The sequence below is a fragment of the Eretmochelys imbricata genome, chromosome 8 (assembly GCF_965152235.1).
Source record: "Eretmochelys imbricata isolate rEreImb1 chromosome 8, rEreImb1.hap1, whole genome shotgun sequence".
Taxonomy (NCBI): Eukaryota; Metazoa; Chordata; order Testudines; family Cheloniidae; genus Eretmochelys; species Eretmochelys imbricata.
The window spans coordinates 55839528-55860714 of NC_135579.1; the positions used below are offsets into that span (position 1 = coordinate 55839528).

General features: G+C 44.5%; 1 protein-coding gene across 1 annotated transcript in view; it reads right to left on the reverse strand.

The window, feature by feature from the left end:
* NIBAN1 (niban apoptosis regulator 1) overlaps positions 1-21187 on the reverse strand; it is a 128701-nt gene that overhangs the window by 57266 nt on the left and 50248 nt on the right. The window contains exons 2-4 of the mRNA XM_077824920.1: positions 8161-8291; positions 4592-4723; positions 2682-2796 (exon numbers count right to left, since the gene is read on the reverse strand). Coding sequence (XP_077681046.1) covers positions 2682-2796; positions 4592-4723; positions 8161-8291 — 378 coding nt within the window. The remainder of the gene's footprint in view (positions 1-2681; positions 2797-4591; positions 4724-8160; positions 8292-21187) is intronic.

Consider the following 21187-nt stretch of genomic DNA (forward strand, 5'->3'; position numbering starts at 1 on the left):
GGAAAAGTACACGTCTTCTTGATCCAAGAAAATGGTCATTCAGATCAGGTTGCAGCATTGCATGCCTGGGACCTGCAATCTCTGCAGGTGGCACTTCCATATTACAGAGGCATTTGTTTGTATTCAACTTAGATACAATCCTCAAATGGGCAAAGTTTAGGCACCTTGGAGAATCATAATTTTAGATGGATTATGAAAGGTAGGCAGCAGGGCTTTCATGGTAAAAAAAAAATTAAGCATGGGGAATTCTCATTTCTTTCCCTACTGTCTCCTCTATATAATGTATTGATCAAATTATATTTAACAAAAAGGAAGAGTGTGCATTTCCTTACCCCCACTTTTCCTTCCATTTAAGCCCTGATGCACTATCTTCTAAAAGCTCTGTGAATTCTGTGCTCTTGGACAGATCAAAGAAGGTCCCTTAAAACATCTAGACCGGCTTATTGTTCACACAGATATTGTAGAACTCCATTTATAGTTAAGTAGAATAAAAGTCATTGTATCTATGCTTCGCAGTGTGCAACTGGGAATTCCATTTACAGTCTCTTTAGAGACTTTGCTTGGAGTAAAGATGTTAAACTCACAAAGCCAGATCTTTGACTGGCACAAAGGGGACAGACCTGCCAGAAAAGGGCAGCTAGGAACTCTTTGTATAGAAGAGTCCCCAGATGGCCTAACGCTGCTGTATGATTACTATTATTATTTATTTATATTAGCAGGTATTCCAGGACCATGCTGCCTCTGGCAATCCTGGGCCAACAGGCACAAGTTAGTGCAGCACTGAAAAGACTTAGAGGTCAGAAAGGTGATGGAAAGACACCTGTGTCCCTTATCCCCCTCCTCAGCTGTTCCAATCCACATCTGGCCCCTTATATTTAGAGCTTTCTTCATTTTCATGGGAGGAAAAATCATTGTGGTGTATAAGCAATACAAAATAATGTGGAGCTATTACAGTGGAGTCGCATCTTACACAGGGGTTAGGTTCTAAAGTCAGCACGTGAGGCGAAAATCACGTATAGTTAAAAAGAGAGAGAGAGACGGAAGAATGAAAGAATAAAAAAGGGAGAAAGACGACTTCAATGTCGTTATGCGCAAACCGGAGTGCCTCAGGATGGCCAGAAGCATTGTCTATGATCAGCAACACTTTAAAGTCAAGTCCTTTCTCTTCAAGGTACTGCTTGGCCTCCGGAATGAAACACCTGTAGAACCAATCCAGAAATAATCCTGCCGTCACCCAAGCCTTTTTATTTGATTGCCAGAACACAGGCAGGAGATTTTTGTTCTCGTCTTTTAGGGCACGGGGATTTTCAGCCCTGTAGAGCAAGCCTGGCTTTATTAAATGCCCAGCTGCATTGCCACAAAACAACACAGTCACATGGTCTTTAGCTGCTTTGAAGCTAGGGGCTTGTCTTTCTGATTTAGAAGTGTAAGTGCGGTTGCGCATTTTTTTCCAGAAGAGCCTAGTCTCGTCAGCATTAAAAACTTGTTCCGGAAGATAGCCCTTTTCTTCTATGATTTTCTTTAATTGTTCAGGGTAAGCTTTTGCTGCTTCTTCATTGGCAGATGCAGCTTCACCAGTAGTCTGCATGTTTTTGAGGTTGAAGCGGTTCCTAAAACTGTTAAACCAACCCTAGCTGGCTTTGAATTTCTTCTCATCAGAAGGCTGTTCCTCTTCGGCAGGAGGTTTGAACAGCGCATAGAGGCTAAGAGCCTTTTCTCGCAACGTGTTGCCATTGATAGGCACCCGTTTACGGTTCATGTCTTCCAGCCATAAGTTTAATGCCTTTTCAGTCTTCACTAAAGTCCTATCACACACCTGGCTCGTCACCTTAGCAGTTATTGGAGCACTCGATGCCACAGCTTGACGAATTTCTCTCTCTTGAATCTTGATGCCACGGATGCTAGATTCGTTGCAGCCATATTTACGTGCCATGTTGGAGACCGACATACCGTCTCTCAATAAGTCCAACATAGCCAGTTTTTCCTCCAGCATTGGAACAGATCGCTGTTTCTTCGGTTGAGCACCAGGTGAAGTAGTTGGCTTGTGTTTAGGGGGCATGTTGTATGAAAAATACGTATCTTTAAACACTAGAATCACACTCAGCACAGAGAGATGCTCACCGGATCAGTGGACAGCGATCGATCCAGCGGGGATCAATTTATCGCATCTAGTCTAGACACGATAAATTGACCCCCGAGCACTCTCCCATCGACTCGACTGCTGCAAGTTATTGTTATTTTTCTTTTTTTTTGTTGAGCGCGTATAGTTGAATTCGCGTAAGTAAAATGTGTGTCTGATGCGACTCCACTGTATCTACAATTAACAACTTCCCTTCTATTTGTGTGTAGGACACCCAATCAAGTGCCTTTAAAGGGAAACAACTGACATCCAATGATGGGGATAAGTAAAATATGGAAGAGGTATTTTCTAGTCTGCTTGTGGTTTTGCTTTGTGCAGTTCACAAAACTATTTTGTAGTGACAGCATGACAACAAGTATCCAGTACTTATTCATTAATTAATAGCATGTAGTGTGTGGTCTTCTGGAATTATGTTTTGATAATGGAAAACATGGAGCACCCATCTTCTGTTACGTTGCTTAAAACATAGCCTCAAGGTCTAAAAAAAAGACTTTGTGGAAAAAAGTTGAAATATCGCATTTCAGTTTTTGACAATGCTTACCAATTGGGTCTGGAAAATGCTTATCAGACAGCAAATTGTAATCTTCTTCTAAGGTCAGTACTTTGCCTCCTGCAGGAAGAATACGATATTTAGGGCTGACTCCCTTCTGATATGCCTGGTGGGGGAGGTACATGAGAGAGAAAGATCAAAATAAAGATTTTAAAAATGGTAGTCTCAGCCTATAACATATCCCCAATTCATTTACATGGAATTAGTACAGAGGTGGGCAAACTACTGCCCGCGGGCCACATCTGGCCTGCGGAACCCTTCTACCCGGCCCCTGAGCTCCTGGCCCCGGGAGACTAGCCCCCGGCCCCTCCCCTGCTCTTCCCCCTCCCCCGCAGCCTCAGCTCACCGCGCCGCCGGCACAACGCTCTGGGCGGCCGGGCTGCGAGCTCCTGGGGCAGCGCAGCTGCAGAGCCCGGCCTGACCCGGTGCTCTGAGCTGTGCTGTGGCGTGGCTGGCTCCCGCCGGGCGGCACGGCTGCCTGACCCGGTGCTCTGAGCTGCGCGGTGCGTGGCTGGCTCCAGCCGAGCGGCACGGCTGCCTGACCCGGTGCTCTGAGCTGCGCGGTGCGTGGCTGGCTCCAGCCGAGCGGCACGGCTGCCTGACCCGGTGCTCTGTGCTGCGCGGTGCGTGGCTGGCCCAGCTCGGCAGCGCAGCTGTAGCGCCGCCAGCCACCAGTGTTCCAGGCAGCGCGGTAAGGGGGCAGGGAGCGGGGGGGTTGGATAGAGGGCAGGGGAGTTTGGGGGGGGTTGTCAGGGGGCAGGAATGTGGATAGGGGTCAGGGCAGTCAGAGGGTGGGGAACAGGGGGGTTGAATGGGGGCAGAGGTCCCAGGGGGGCAGTCAGGAATGAGAGGAGGGGTTGGATGGGGCGGCAGAGGATAGTCAGGGGTGAGGGGTCCAGGGGTGATCAGGGGACAGGGAGCAGGGGGTGGTGGATGGGGTAGGAGTCCCAGGGGGAGCCATCGGGGGCGAGAAGCAGGGGGCGTTGGATAGGGGTCGGGGGCTGGGCCATGCCTGGCTGTATGGGGAGGCCCAGACTCCCCTAACTGGCCCTCCATACAATTTTGGAAACCTGATGCGGCCCTCAGGCCAAAAACTTTGCCCGCCCCTGAACTAGTTCATAGATCCTCTCTAAAGACAGCAGTTTTAGTGGGCTAAATTCAGATCTATTTCCTGAAAGCATCAAATCTGAATAATGTTTAAGTGTAAAAAGGTCAGCAAAATGTGTACAAAAATGGCCCTTTGGTACTGCTTATCTGGCATTGTGAAACTTTCAAGCTATATCTACTTAGTCTGATGGCTAAAACTAGTTTGGACATCGGCACTATTGCAGGTCCAACGTTCCAGCTAAACAGAAAGCTGCACAGTGGTATATGGGAATCAGCAGATAAACTGCTAGTTAAATTGCAGTTCCAGAAACACCGGTTTGGTACTACAGTGATAGACATCTTAGAAATGTTGATAGATGGATATATATGGGGAAGACAGAAGTCTTGTGAAGATTAATTGTAAATACTTGCAAAACATTTGATAAATGAAAAGTGCTTAATGGATGTTGCACCTGCTTATCTGAGGACAGAAGTTGATCCATTTGTAATAAAACAGCATCTGTGTTAACCTAGAATCCACTCCTATTCAGATTATCGACAAGTTTCAGAATATTGAGTTCAGTAATTTTTTAAAATCGAACAGAAAGAATGAGGTGCAACAGACCCAGTTACATGTTACCAACTCCACACGGGAGCAGTAACATGTGAGAGTGAAGCTTAGAGTGACCAGATAGCAAGTGTGAAAAATTGGGACAGAGGATGGGGGGATAACAGATAACTATATAAGACAAAGCCTGAATATCGGGCCAGTCCCTATAAAATCGGGACATCTGGTCACCCTGGAGCAACTTTACCTCTTTGCTCTCAAAGCTCTGCACTTCATAGTCATTCCTGATCACAATATATCTCTCCTTCCACTTCTTCAGATCTTCAGCAAAATGCAACAACTCTGCTTCATATAAGATCATCCCAGATTCCACAGGGGGCTGAAAAGAAAGTGACCAGATATGAAAGCATTCTGCACAAATACTGGCTATTTTGAAGGTTTTCCTTCTAAATTTTCCAGAGGGCATATTAGCAAGGACCATCTGGGGGTTCTTTGGGCCTTCTCTTGAAACTCAGGATTAGGCTCATCTGTTTGAATCAAGTAGATGCAACCCAGGTAATTGAATTCAGATGGCTTCAGAGGGTCGGGCGCTCGTGGGCCTAATTCTCTCAAAACTTATTTCTAGATCTCTGTGGTAGAGGAGTTCTTATTAACCTTTCAGTTTTCATGGTGGTAAGATTAGCAAATTCATTAATTATCTTTTGTTTTAGATGTCAGTTCTGCAGGAGAGCTGGCCCATTGTTCCCAGGTGCTTCTCCATTACATGTTAAAAGACCATTTTATTTTGGAGACTAACTTTATGATTGAAAGAATCAATTCTGTGGGCATAAAATATTTCACGTTTCTTTCATTTATACTTTTTTTGGCTTTGCTGTCGCTATTACATATATATCTTTTCGAAGGGCAATGCTTGTGTTTGAGTGCTGGCTCTTTGCCTAGCCAACCCACATAAGCAGTATAAACTATGAGGTTTCACACCTCTCAAGGCGAGGACTTGTGATTTCAGGCCAAATCAAGTGAAATACTTAGGTGAGCACCCATCTCTCAATTAAGGTCAATTTCTCCGCATTTCGTTCCCTTATCAAAACCATACATGCATGCTTCTTTAGATTATTCCATGAATTAGTTTGACATGTGTTGGCCTTTCCTATGGAATCCTGCAGGCATGGTTTACAGATTTGGCTAACTCTCCCACAGAAACTTCCACTGTAATTAAGGCTCAGATTTAGTCATGGGCAGTTCACGGGCAAGAAACAAAAATTCACGGCCCCGTGACCTGGCCATGACTTGTACTATATACCCCTGACTAAACTTTTGGTGTTCTAGGGAACTCCAGGGGCACAGCTGCAGCTCTGGTGTGGGGACTCTGGGGCACTCGCTGGTGCTGGGGATGGTGGCAGTTCTGGGGTGTCTGCTGGTGTTGGGGGGGCCTCTGGGGCACCGGCAGGTGCTGGGGACATCTCTGAGATGCCTGCTGGTGCTGGGGGTGCTTCTAGGGCACCCGCTGGTGCTGGGGGGTACAGCACAGGACCGCCGCTGCTGGCAGAGGACGGCCCCATCGGACCAGGACTGTCACCGACACTGCTGGCGGGGTGCAGCCCTGGACTGCGGCAGCCACTGCTGGCAGGAGGAGCCCCAGGACCCCCATTGTTATGGGGAGTGGGGGGAGTGCAGCTGGCCTTGGGGTCAGAGCCACCTGCCAGCTGCAGAAGTCATGGAGATCATGGAAAGTCACTGAATCCGTGACTTCTGTGACAGACTCTTAGCCTTAACCATAACATATTGTCTTTATCCTGAGATACCTACAAAACTTGGCAAGTGGTCAGAGCCCCACTATTCCTCCCCTCCCCACCAAATTTGACCCCTGTTGAAATGTATGCTGCATACCAGTATTTTTCTTATTCCAAAATATTCTCTTCCCCAAAAACTTAATACAAGTTGCTTGATGTGTAAACTAAAAAACAGAGCCAAATTTTCAAAAGGCCTCAAACACAGCAATAGAAGTCACACTTATACACACCTTTAACATTTCTACCATGTGCAAAAAGAAAACAGTTCTGGGATGCTAATTGCATCTGCACTTGCAACTTTGTTACAGTTCTATCCAATCATGCACACACCATAGCTTTAAACATACATGGGTGATACCAGTCAGCTCTGTGTTTTTGGGGAACCAGGGCACAGTATCCAGTCTGACTCGTGAAAGACACCCCCCACCTTGAACCAAAACCGATCAGAGAGAAGGCTTGCATAGAGCAATGAAGGGCAGATGGGAGACACACCTAGACTACTCCTGACAAAGGTGACAAGATTAAGACATCTCCATTAGCATACAGAATGGAATACAGAGACAACTCCCCTAGCCTCATCTGCATGAAAGATGGGATGGGGAGACATCTCAATTTGCATGCAGAATGGAGACTGCACTGAACTCTGGGATCAGAAAAGCAGGGACACACTGCATCATGGAAATCTCTGCTCCACACGTTAATGAACATACGCCAGCATACACCCAGCTCAGCCATTATCAGACCAATTCTAGTAATAAATCCTTGATCGATATCCAAAATACTGAAGCAACCTAGTTGTATTGTGAACTCCCTGAAAGAAAACACCACCCATAGCCAAGAGTGATCAGCTCCTATTGTCTAGCCTAAATAAAACCCTTTAGTCATCAGTTTACCCATAAACAAATCTAATGCTCTCTCTCTCTGTTTTCCTTTCTACCTTAGGTATTACCTTTAATAATGTATGTTAAGTTTGTTTAGCCCTCCTTGTGTAGTTATCACTATTATTCAATAAATAACTTTTATGGTTAAGCTGGTTGCTTCTCTCTCTCTCTGAACTTTACTCTTTTGTGTTTTTAGCTTCCCCCATTTACTCTCCAGCAACGCTTCTTTTACCTAAGCTAAAGATCCCTGTAGCGCTCAAAAATACTGTGGGGTTTGCTCATCAAGTGGGTTACTGCCAGTACAATTGTGACATGAAAGTGGGATAGGGATGTGTTACACCTGTGGCACATAAGGGGTGGGCACCTGAAGGTGTTGCTCAGCCCAGCCTATTGAGATCAGGGGCACATAAGGGTGACAGCTTGAAGGTGCTGCTTAACCCAGCCCATTGAGTACCGGGACATATGAGGGGATCAGCTTGAGAGTGCTGATTAACCTGGTCCGCTCAGACTTGCTCTGTTAGTGTGTGTGCACGCGTATTCATCTAGTTCTAGGGCTGGAGGAACCCAGTCCTGGGGACCTAGGTACTGCAGGATAGCTCCATTGGGAGGGGACTAGCAGCTGTAAGGAGTAGAGCTCCACATGAACACACAAGTGACATAAGCAGTACATTAATAGAATTACAGGACTCCCCCCCCCCCCCCATCAAAGAGTAACCCTAATAAATGAGCATACCCCAAAGTAAAGGGCACATCTGGTAACATGGGTTTAACTGTAAAAGAGATGCACCCAAGATGTTTTGTGTCCAAATTTACAGGCCATTAAAAAGATATCCAAAAATATAAGTAAGGAAAATGGAAATACATTATTTATTTCTTAACTATATGTCACAGTTAGGATACTTTGGCCCTGATTTTCAGAGGTCCTGAGTATCTGCTGTTTTCACTGACTTTAACTGAAGTTGTGGGTGGTCAGCACTTCTGAAATTCTGCCTCTTGATTACAGATATAATCTTTGAGTTTCAGAGTGCATTTTGTGTATATTTAAGATAGCTATGTTAATAAGGGTCTGGCTGTTTCTGTGCTAGCAGGGCAGAGCTGTCACGCAACATCATAGAACCTAGGATTCCCCTAAGATCTCATGTTACCTTGGTTTTCAGGAATTGAGACTGGAAGTCTTGGTGCTGTTCCAGTTCATTTTGTATGTGCTCACAAAAAGCAACAGCATACTGGCGTTGGTAGTGTGGGCTGAAGTTTTTGATTACAGCCTCAGTTTTCCCTGAAACAGAACATATGAGAATAATTACATTTAATTTATATTCATTTTAGAAATAGCAGTACAAACCATATCAACTTACTGTCTAACAGCAGCCAATGTTCATTGCTTCAGAGCAAGCCAGAAACCCATAAATGTACTGTGTGATACTGTAAACACAATGGACGTTTCTTCTTGACTCCAGCTGGTGAGCCATTTGTGCCCCAAACTAAGAAGAATAGTCTGTTATTTTACATAGTCTACTGCAAATGCTGTTCTTATTCGTATACTGTAATTACCTAATCTTTTTCTTAAAACTTACTAAAACATATTTCCCTGTAAGATAAGATGCTATCTTACCATTCTCATGACATAGTGTCTCAGAACAGCCGATGTACCATAGCAGGAAGAGAAGGGTTTCAAACCAAAAAAAAGATATACACAAGATATTGGGTGATGTTCATGCAAATTAGCCAGCTTTGTCACATGTCACAGATTTTATTGCTGGCTCAGAAACCTTCCTCCAAACCCTTTAAAAAGGGCACTTTCTATGTTTGGCCCTTGTGGTCTCTTCTCCTCAGAAACATGACACAGACACACTCTAAGTGCAGTATTTTTTCAAAATCAAACCATCTCCTCAAAAAGGTTTCAATTTTGACAAATTGGCGAATTCTGACATAAAAATACTTTAATAGGAATTTTTCCCACCAGCTCTGCATTTTATAGAACAGGCCACAAGTCCATAGCAGATTGGATGCACTCTAAAGGTTTTGACATATATGTTGTTACTGGAAATGTATAACCATACAAAACTTCATCCATCATTCTTTATTTTAGTCTCACTGTAGTCAGGAACAAGGTTTTTAAGAATGAACGCATTCCCCAGAATTTCTTCACTTAATTTTGATTTTTAACATAATCCAAGATTTTTAAAAAATATAAATTGGGTGAAAAAAGTCTCTGTATTTTCCAGAGACAGGGTTAGGAACATTTTGACATTTAAAAGTGTGAGATTTAATATTTTAGCACTTGTGAGTACTTTATTTCCTTCTGCAAATGGGTCTCAGAGCTCCCTATGGCTGACGCTGCTGTAGGACAGAACGGCTTCTCTGCTAGGAGGCTCAGGGCAAACTGCAGCTGCAAGGTGGGTGGAACTTGCAAAAGTGCTCAACACTATGGTCTGATCTGCTCTCATTGAAGTCAGTGGTAGTTCCATGGCAATGAAAGTGGAATTAAACTAGGGCATAGCACTTCTGAAAATCCCATCCACAAAGATGTTTTGTTATTATAACATGAAGCTTGGTATTGAGAGCTGACTTGAATTTAGTAGCCATTATCCAGTGAGCCCACTTTGATTTCCTTTCTAATCCTTCACGTATTTGTGGGCCGGCAGCTCTCTAGACTCAGAAGCCTATCTGAAAGGCTTTCCAGAATAACTGGAAGTAATTCTGTCCTATATGCCTAGATCCAGGTAATTTTTTGATTCTTGCATAGAACCTAAGGTAGTTCTCTCTCTCTCAGAGCATGTACAGACATAAACACCCCAAACACCGCTGCTTTGGCAATTTTATTTTCAGCTAGTTGCAAGTCACATAAAACTTCCCGCTAGTGGAAGGAAAAGCTGTGAGAAACAGAAGTTGCCATTAAGCAGGCTTTGGTGAGTCTACTCTATAAAGCGAGTATGGAAAAATGGCACTTTCTGACTCACCATATCTTCCCCCTGCATGTACTGAGAGCCGTATCTGCTGACTTTAAATAAAATTTTTACTCCTGTTTACCTTGCAGAACCAGCTCACCTAAAAGAGTGAGCTGGATTCCATTCCTACTTGGGCATCAATAGAACTGTAGAGCAAATTCCAACTGAAGAGCTTGATTGTGCTCTCATTTTATACCTCCACAATCACACAGAAGACAGTTACAGCTCCATAACTCCACTGAAAACAATTGCCTCACAGGTGCACAATTCCTCTGCACAGAGCGAAGCTGCAGAGGTGGCCTGTGAAATCATTATTATTGAGGATGGCCACATGAGCAGGAAAGATCCAGCTTGACTCCCAGATCCCAGGTTGAGTTAAATTTTCAGATCTGTCAGTTAGACAGTCTTTTCACTAGGAAATTGAGCCAGGGGTTCTTTGGTCTGGCAGTCTCAAGGAGTCCAATCTCATGGGCTCCATCGACCGCAAATGGAGTTAAGGACACTCAGCAACCTTGCAGGAGATCCCCAATAGCTCCCAGACAAAAGATTACATAAAAGAGTTACCCAAAGTGGTCAGTAAGACAGTTTTCAGAATCATCTATATACAACTAAAAAGGTCTTTCACACAAGAGACCTCCTCCAAGAAAGCAGAAGGTGCTGACTGTCAAGCATCTGCATTTTATAGGGCCCCAGAGTCTTCCCCTTCCCAGCATGCCTTGCAAAAAGAAGATTGACAGGCAGGCATCATTTTTCCCACTCTGTAAATGAAACATACCTGTTTTTCATTGACAGGCCTCCCAGGGCCTGCTTCATAGTCTTTTTCCTGAAACTGGACCGTCTTAGCCTGGTTACACTGGCATGAAAGGGGAGCCCTGACCCACCTAGACTGGAGGCCTAATAAACAAATAGGGGAATAAGCCCTGCTTGTTAAAAACTTGTTTTTTTCTTCTCTGAGACTCCAAACTTTCAATGTCAAGTTGCTCTGTCACAGAGGGTCGAAGATACTGGACCTTAAATCCACCAGTCTGCATCTTGGACTGGTAATTTTTTCAGGGGGAGGGAAGAAAGTAAGCAGGGGTGCTGAAACAATTTGTACAGCGGGGGTGCTGAGAGCCATTGAACCAAACTGTAAACCCAGTATATGAAGGAAACCACTTCAAGCTAGGGTGTGCAGCAGCACCCCCAGCACCCCTAGTTCCAGCACTTACGAAAGTAAGGGAATAAGTTCTACCTCTGGGGAGAAAATAGTAAATCTCCCTCCAACAGGCTGTGTTTGTGAGATCTTTTCAACAGTGACTGAAGCAGCTCAAAGGTTTGGTGTATACAAAGCAGAGACGAATTAGTAGGCCAGGTGCATGTGAGGTAGCCAAAGATCTAGGATTAATCCAATTTATCGTATAAAGATTATGTCATATATTTCTTCTATGTCTGTGATATGTATATGAGGCATGATATAACCAATTGCAACATTAACCAAGGAGAAAATACCATATTTCCATTATGTTTATTTCAACTTCTGCACCACTTGTTGTATGTTGTCATTATGCTAGAATAAGCTCCGCATAATAATAAAAGAGGAGAGAATATTCAAATGTCATTCAGAATCTCAAACTAAATTAGAACTTGACCCTGCACCACTCCAATGAATGGGAGTCTTGACACCAGCTTCAGTGGGAGTAGGAGTAAGCCCCTGATGTACTATTCATGCTAACTTTTTTTTAGTTTGTTCACAACAAGACCGTGTTATCTGAAAATATAAATGATTGAAGTACAAGAAAGGGTACCCTACCTATGAAATGATACTGTGGTATAAATACAGCTCAAACCACTTTGTTATCAGAACACTTAAGAAACAAGTTCCCCAAGTTCTTTCCCAAATTTAGTGCTTCTTTCTTTTTTGGAGTTGTTTATATCAAGCAGAGCCAAGTTTCCCACTTGGTTTGTTTCGCTACACTGCAACACCAGCCTTTACAATTGAAATGTGTTTTGAAACCTAACTCTTCTAGAATAATGTTTATCCTAACAGAATGTGATATAAGGTTATCTTTAATGGAAGACGAATCAGAGCTGAATTTACAAACAAGAACAAAAGTCAACCATGGAGGTTGAGGGATTTTCTACACAATTTGGATGACAATACTCAGCACAGATGGATGTTTTTCCTTCACTGAAGATTTACATCATGGAGAATAAACTCTGCTAAGGCTGCACAAGTCTTCAGGATTCACTTCACAAAAGAAAGCGTGCATTTGCTCTTTTGTGTTGAAAAGTCTTAAAGGCAAACAACAACGTATCTTTAAGAACAAGAACAAATGCCATTGTATTAGAAACAAAGGGCTTGGCTACACTTGCGAGTTACAGTGCAATAAAGGAGCCCCAGATACCCTAGCTCACTCCCCATCCACACTGGCAAGACAGGTAGAGCGATCTGTCTCCGTGGCTACAGCACTGCTGTTACTCCACCTCGGCGAGTGTAATAACATTTGCTGCACCACCGCTGGAGTGCTGCGGCGCCAGTGTGGACGCCCTGGTCTGTTATTGCGCTGTGATCGACCTTCAGAAGTATCCCACAATCCCTGTTCTAACCACTCTGGTCATCACTTTGAACTCTACTGCCCTGCCCTCAGGTGACCAACCGTCAGACCCGCCCTTTAAATACTCTGGGAATTTTGAAAATCCCCTTCCTGTTTGCTCAGCTAGGCGTGGAGTGCTCTCAGCAAATCTTTCCAGGTAACCATGCCTCCACCCGCCAGGCAATCCCCAGTATGGAGCAATGGCGAGGTGCTGGACCTCAATGTTTGGGAGGAGGAAGCTGTCCAGTCCCAGCTGCGCTCCAGCCACAGAAATTATATCTTCGGGCATTATCAAGGGCCATGCTGGAAAGGGGCCATGACCAGGACGCACTGCAGTGCAGGATTAAAGTGAAGGAGCTGCGGAATGCTGACCACAAAGCCTGAGAGGCAAACTGCCACTCCGGTGCTGCCCCCGGACATTTCTATGAAGAGCTGGACACGATACTTGCGGGCGACCCAACCTCCACTCCAGGGACCACCATGGACACCTCAGAGGTCAGTGCAACAAGACAGGAGGATGAGGAGGAGCAAAGCGGGAGCGAGGGTGCCCCAGCGGAGGAAGACACCCTGGAATCCCTAGATACATGCACCCAGGAGCTGTTCTCAAGCCAGGAGGAAGGTAGCCGGTTGCAGCGGCCGGTGCTTGAGGAAGGACAAACACCAGAGAAGGTTCCCAGTAAGTGGCTTTTATTTTGGGAAGGAAGTTATTAGGTGTTGGCTCTTGGGGTGAGGTGGCTTAGGGCTGCATGCATGCTTAGATGCGGAACAGGGCGTTGATGTGCTCTCTTACATCGCGGTAACTGGCCTCAGTGATCTCTTCAAAGGTCTCACCCAGAACTTGGGCAATGCGCTTGCGCAGGTTTTGTGGGAGAGCCACTGTGGTCCTTGTCCCAGTCAGGCTAACATGTCCGCGCCACTGTGCCGTGAGGGATGGGGGAAACATTGCTACACACAGGCAAGCTGCATATGGTCCAGGGTGGAAGCCGCATTGTAGTAGAAGACCCTCCCTTCCTTCCCTGGTCATCCTCAGCAGTGAGATATCTTGCAGGATGAACTCCTGTGGAAAATGTGGGAACAGTATTCAGTATAGGGCTCCCCTGCAGCTGTTGGCTCTCCCCAAGGCACAGAAACCCAGAGGACAGTACAACCGTGAAACAATCAATCAGTCACGCTTGACCCTGTGCTTACTCACCATTTTGTGGTTCCTGGGGGTTATGTGCGCTCGCTTTGGGACAGGCAAATTATGCTATTGTGTAGACTGTGCTTGCCCTCCTTAAGTATGGGAGAATCATGGCTCTGTCTGGTGTGAACACTACCTCTGTTAAGTGTTGCATGTTGCCTTTACAGATGCAACCTTGAGATCTCATCCGTCCGTGTTATCAATGGCCGAGAAGCTGCAAAGAATAAGGAAGAGGCCACGTAAAAGCAAAGAGGACATGCTGCATGAAGTCATGCAGCATTCAACTAATGAAAATCAAAAAGTGCAGGAGTGGCGGGACAGTGAAAGGAGGATCTGCCAGCAGAATGAGGAGCGCTGGCACAAAAGCGCAGTGCTCTGGCAGCAAAGCACGCATAATGGAGTATCAAGCGGACTCTATCCAGGTGCTCGTAGCCATGCAGTCGGAGCACTACCGTGCGCGCCCCCAACCCCCTGCAGCCCTTGTCCCCAAACTCTTTCCCTTGTGCCTCCATGTCACCTCCAACCCACTTTCCCCAACCTCCAGGTTCTTACCGCCACCAGCTGCCTCCAACACCTGTAGCTTCACCACCCAGCCCTGAAAACTACGACCCTTACCCACTGCACTCAACCCCCATCACTATGCAGTATAGCCATCCTGAAGTGCAGCATGCATTGCACAGCACTCCAGACAGGACACATGCAAATCTGTGATTGTACCGTTCCCACCCCAACCCCTTGCCCTTTGTGTTTCTCAAGCAGTTGTGTTGTGTTTCTTTTCAAATTGATTTTTTGGCTTTGAAAGCATTCTTTATTATTGCAGAACATAAAAGAAACCTTAGTCCAGGAAAGCAACAGGCACTGCAAATCAGTGTATCATAAGTAGCAAACACAGATTCCTACTTCACTTCACTCCCGTGCAGGGCACCACACTAGATATTACTGGTGGCTTTCAGCCTGAAATTGCTCCTTCAAGGCATCCCTAATCCTTGCAGCTCCACACTGGGCCCCTCTAATAGCCCTGCTCTCTGGCTGTTCAAATTCAGCCTCCAGGTGTTGAACCTCCGAGTTCCATGCCTGAGTGAATCATTTACCCTTCCCAAATGTTATGGAGGGTACAGCACGCGGATATAACCACGGGGATGCTGTTATCGGCCAGGTCTAGCTTCCCATACAGAGAGCGCCAGCGACCCTTTAAACACCAAAAACACACTCCACAGTCATTCTGCACTGGCTCAGCCTCTTGTTGAACCGCTCCTTGCTGGTGTCAAGGCTCCCTGTGTAGGGTTTCATGAGTGACGGCATCAAAGAGTAAGCGGGGTTTCCAAGGATCACAATGGGCATTTCGACTTCCCCTACGGTGATCTTCTGGTCTGGGAAAAAAGTCCTGGCTTGCAGCTTCCTGAACAGGCCAGTGTTCTGCACCTTTCTGGGCCAGCCTGCATTAATGTCAATGAAACACCCATGGAGATCCACAAGCGCCTGGAGAACCATAGAGAAATAGCCCTTCCAAATAATGTACTTGGAGGCTAGATGGGCTGGTGCCACAATTGGAATATGAGTCCCATCTATCGCCCCTCCAGAGTTAGGGAAACCCATTTGTGCAAAGCCAGCCACAATGTCATGCAACGTTACCTCGAGTCATGGTTCTTCTGAGCAGGAGGCAATTAATGGCCCTGCAAACTTGCATCAACACGATTCCAACGGTCGGCTTCCCTACTCCAAACTGGTTAGCGACCGATCGGTAGCTGTCTGGAGTTGCCAGCTTGCAGATTGCAATAGCCACCTGCCTCGCCACTGTCAGGGCAGCTCTCAATCTTGTGTCCTGGGGCCGCAGGGTGCGGGAGAGCTCCCCACACAGTCCCATGAAAGTGGCTTTTCTCATCCGAAAGTTCTGCAGCCACTGCTCGACATCCCAGACTTGCATGATGATGTGATCCCACCACTCAGTGCTTGTTTCCTGAGCCCAAAAGCACCGTTCCACGGTGGTGACCATGTCAGTGAATGCCACAAGCAAACTTGTGTCATTTGCGTTACTCGAATCGATATCATCGTCGGAGTCCTCACTGTCACTTTGGATCTTAAGGAATAACTTGACTGCCACACATGATGCACTGGCGAGACTTGTGAGCATCCTCCTCAGCAATTCGGGCTCCATTCCCGTAAACCGAAAGGGAAGACAGAGCGCGCAGTACAAAAACCGTAAAAGATGGCGCCAAATGTGGACGGAAGCAAAGGGAATCGTGGGATGCAAACCGATGCATCACGGGGCATTGGGACAGGTCCCAGAATGCCTTGCACTCTCCGGCCCTTCCCACAAGCCACAGCACCAGAATGGGAAGAGGTGCTCTGTGGAATAGCTGCCCACAATGCACTGCTCCCAATGCCGCTTCAAGTGCCGCAAATGTGGCCACATCAGTGCGCTTGCAGCTGTCAGTGTGCGCAGACTGCAGCACTTTCCCTACTGTGCTGTACGAAGGCGGGTTTAACTCACAGCGCTCTACATCTGCAAGTGTAGCCACGCCCATATACTGGTGATCCCTTTGAGGCAGGGAGGGATCTAGAATTCCCAACTAATGAAAGGTGGTTTCTCTTCTTTTTTAAATATGCTCTTTTAAATTTCTTACATCTGCAGTTTGTTATTCTCAGTGGAGCAGATTATGGGTCCTTGGATTCTTTTTCTTTCCATCCATCATCAGCTAATTGGCTTTGGATTTCAGAATCCAACAAGAAAATAAGAACCATCAAAATCCAGGATGTTGGAATGGAAGCTGAAGAGTTCTCCTTTATGTTATCAGAATTCCTCCTCAAACCCAGTACACCCCATCCTCTCCAGGGTGCTTTAAAAAAACCATTAAATTTTGAGAACTCACTCTACATATTTATTAATTTATTAGCTGAACACATTTTAACAGAGCACCCTACCTCATCTTGTACACCTTGTCTTCCTTTGTGGTTAGGTTTTGGATATTTGTTAAAACGAGCGTCTGGGGTATATTAAGTGAGAGTTGTATGCCGGACACTCTTATGAAAACTGTGAGTAATTTGAACTAGGGTACAGCATGTCCTTTTGTGCTCAAATAGTTGAAATTTATTCCACAAGACAAATTAAATGTACTTGCTTTTATTAACGTAAACAGGTTATACAGCACTTTAAATAGAGCACAGCTTGTTCTCTGAAATTCATTGCTTCCTTATTAATTTCTCTTGAGCTACCCTGGAGACTTTTACACTCTTGTTTCCCCTCTGATTTGCATATCCTAAAAAATTGTAAGTTGCCATACTTAAGGCTAAATTCTGACTCATGTTGAGTAAAAGTGTGTTAGGAGTGCTAAGAGAGGCAGGTAAACTCTTCACCACAGCCACAGTTGCAATTCTGTAGGAACAGGCAGATTTTACTCTGCAGTGCTATATCAAGGCTTGGCATGCCGAGCAGCACTCCTTAGAGGTGCTGTAAGGTGGCTTAGAAGCTAAGAACACCTGCAAACAGGAACTTGGTAACACCTTTCAGCACCAGCTGTAGCAGCCCCCACTGCTCTCCCATCCACACAGTTCTGCCTGCATTTGCCTTGCACAGAAAGAAAAATTCAGAGACTCACTATACACACAGGTTTCAGAGTAGCAGCCGTGTTAGTCTGTATCCACAAAAAGAAAAGAAATACTCTCACATTCTTGTCAACTGCTGGAAATGGCCCACCTTGATTATCACTACAAAAGGTTTTGGGGGTTTTTTTGTTTTGTTTTTTTCCCTTCTCTCCTGCTGGTAAAAGCTCACCTTACCTGATCACTCTGGTTACAGTGTGTATGGTAACACCCATTGTTTCATGTTCTCTGTGTATATAAAATCTCCCCACTGTATTTTCCACTACATGCATCTGATGAAGTGAGCTGTAGCTCACGAAAGCTTATGCTCAAATAAATTGGTTAGTCTCTATGTGCCACAAGTACTCCTTTTCTTTTTACTATACACACACACTCTGTAAGTAGAGCCAGAACTTGGTCTTTAGGGTTTAAAGATGCTATCAAGTTTTTTCCTCTTCACTGGAGAAATCTCCAGCGTCATTAGCTTTCTTTACACACTACAGCTTTTGGGTTGGATTTTCTGCAGCACCCCCCATTGAGGTAAGCTCTGAAATCACTTAGGCACTTTTTGAAAAATCCCTTCCTTCATTCCTCGTATGATTCTCAGTCTGCAAAAAACTGAAAAAATATTTACTTTAACAAAGCAAATCCCAGACAAAAATACATGTCTGAAACAATGAGCACTGCATACGCTGAGTGCCACGACAGTCATCACTGTAAAATGTTGAGAAAGAAGCAGTGACACATGATGAAAGTGTCAAAATCAATAAAAGAAAATTAAGAGAAGATAACTAAGCTGACAAAATAGGAAACGTTAAAGTTAAAGACTGTGTAGTATTTGCCTGCCATCAATACAGCTAGCATTGGAAATACATTTTTTAAACAATACCTAAGCTCTGAAACCACCACAGGACCCTAATGTGATACAGATGAGGTCAAATGATGATCTTTAATGTTACCTATACTATACCCATGGTTTTATATCCTCCTTCTCTAATTTCAGAGCTTGGATTAGGGGTCAAATTCTCCCTACGCCCCTGGTGAATTTAGTTCTACGTTCAGATAAACATCCAAAAGATTGGATGTTTGCCTGAATCTCATGAGTCTGCAAAACTGGATAAGAAATCTCATTAAAATAGGCTACTCTGAAATATTTTGGACAATACTTGTCTCTTCCAGTTAAGCTAGAAATATTGCAAGAACCTGTTATTTCAACCTTTCCATTTCTGTCTATAGCTTGGAAGTCCATGAAAAGAACAAATATTAGCCAAACTTTTTTGAAGATCAGAAAAACTTTGGTTTGGGCTTGAACTTCAGATGGCTCTTATTTAAATCCAAAACTGTTAGCCCATCCTTAACACCAGCATCAACCCCTTTAGTATTTCAATAGCACTTGTTTCTCGCAGCTTAAGTTTCCATTTATTTACACCAATTGTTTCCCATTTTTTCACAATATTAATCAGCCTAATGACCTTTAAATTAATCACAAGGCCCTTAACAGTTCCATTCCAATCTGGACAGACTTACTGGTTTCTGAACTCCAATCCCCTTGATACTATAAGTTAAGAGCTCCTATTTCTCAGTGCACACGCTCATCTTCAATATTAGTAAAACTCAATTCTTAACACCAACAATAAAAATCTACTTTATCTATCAATGAATAACTCTTGGTGCCACCACAAACACAAAAGTATGCCTTTAATGAAGATAGTCTTTTGGCTAAAGAATATGCCTGGGAGTTGGGGAATCTGACTTACACTGCTGGAGAGGCCCTTATTTTACACCAGTGTATATGAGATCAGTATTTGTCCCTCTTGGCTTTAAAAAGGAATTTGGTGCTTATGAAAGATAAAAGGCCGAGAGCATTGGGCACGTGCAGAACTCGTTGGGGTAAGTGATCCCTCTCTAACTGTAAGGAGGATGAAGGTCAAAAACAGGCTGTGATTTAAAAGGTAGGTCTTGAAGTCTCAGCTTAAGCCTGAATATGAACGAATTGACCAAATCTATGGGGCACAAAACTGGCTCACATATTTCCTACATTAGAGTTCTTCTGGGTGCAAACTGCTAGAGTGATTCCTGGGGGCACAATCTTCCCCATCTCCCTCACGCAGGAGTCAAAAGGACCATGGGGATTCTCCACTGGAGTCCACAGAGAGGCTAGGCCAGTTCTTTGATCTAGTCTTAGTCATTATTAAGTTAACAGAGACTCAACAGTTCTCTTTCGTAAGGTCCACTAAAACCTATGAGTGAGTGCTCTGGAGAATAGGTTCATTGGCAATCAAAACAAAACTCCAAATACTTTCATGTTACCTCTTCATTAAGAAGCTTGACCTTCACTTGAACTTCATCCTTATATTATTTATTCTAACTTTCATAAGTCTAGGGTGCCTGGGGTAATATATTTTAATATCATCCAAAATTTGCAGAGCCACAAGCAAAGTCATTGAAATAGAGAGCATGCCTGCCTCACTTTTTGCACACCGGCAGTCAGTTTTGTAACAATGAGGTGGTAGCAGGCAGGAAGACATTCAGAAATAAATTTGAGGGATGCTTATTTTGTTATTGGTGCCTGCAACCTCCTGCATAGTTCAGAATCATGAGAGCTTTAATTAGAATAGATAACAAACTTTACATCGCAGCAACTGGCTGATCTGGATCTCATCATAGCCTGAAATGAAAGTGATGATGAAATATGGCCAGAGGATTTTTGTTGCACTGCATCTTAGTCCAGATTAAGAGAGAGAGTATTGGAGGTCACTAAGAAAACTTAATGAATGAGTCTTCACAACTCATCTGGTCACATATGTGATATAAGTATTATATCCCCTATTGCAGTTTTGGGGAAACTTGTGTATACAGGTGAAATAATTTGCCCCAGGTCTCAAAAAAAGTCCATGTAAGAGAGCTGGAATTAGAACTCTGGAGTTCCAGACAACTAGTCTTGACCACAGCCCACTAAATTATACATTTAAAAATACATAGGAGGTCAAATGCACTACCAGGTTCCAAATCAGGGCATATTCCAAGGGCAGTTAGTAGGGTCTTCCTTCCTCCTCCTCCCTTATATAAAAGCAAGACTGAAGGGGGAGGAGGGTACTGCTGGTGACTTGTCCCCTTTCCTACACATTCCACTTTTGAGAGAGATCTGGGACACCAATGCATTATGCCTCTCTGTGACTCATTCATCTCCAGTTGATTCACCTAGTCCCTTAATACATGCACTCTCTAAGACATGAACCTCTTCATGTACATGAGGGTCACGGGTCACTCACCATGTGGGTCACTCTCTTCCTAGTGCATCTGTGCTTCCTTGTCCAATGAGAGGCAGACGGGTGGTCCCCCTTGCCAGATAAGTATTACACACACACAAAGAAGGGTATAAATAGCTCTGAAAGCATAACAATATCTCTGCCTCATCTATAGCAGGAAAGAGCCAATAAACACAAGCAAAAGTATTGGCTGTACTGTCCTAGTTGTATGCACGTATGACTGGGACATAGAGCTGAAGGCGACTATTGGAAAAATCTGAATTTTAACCCTTAGGGGACGGAATTCAAACATTAGCACCACAGAACTGCACTTTAAAGTGATAAGTGACGGCATAAGAGTGGCACCTTTTTACTCACCAGATCTGCTTCTTGGTGCATTTAGTCATTCCTGCTCATTAAAGTGAGAACAATAAGTTTCATTACTTTTTGTTCCTTTTACCACTGCACAGGCAAGCTGCCAGAGAGTGAGCAAGTTGGTTTGCAGAACCTTTAGCAGTGGTGCTGAAATGTGAGCAGATTAACTTTCATATCCCAAACTGAGTTTGCAAGACTCACACTCAAAAAACCCTCTGCTTTTTATTTATGAAATTAATTGATTATATGGAAATAATTGACAGACAATG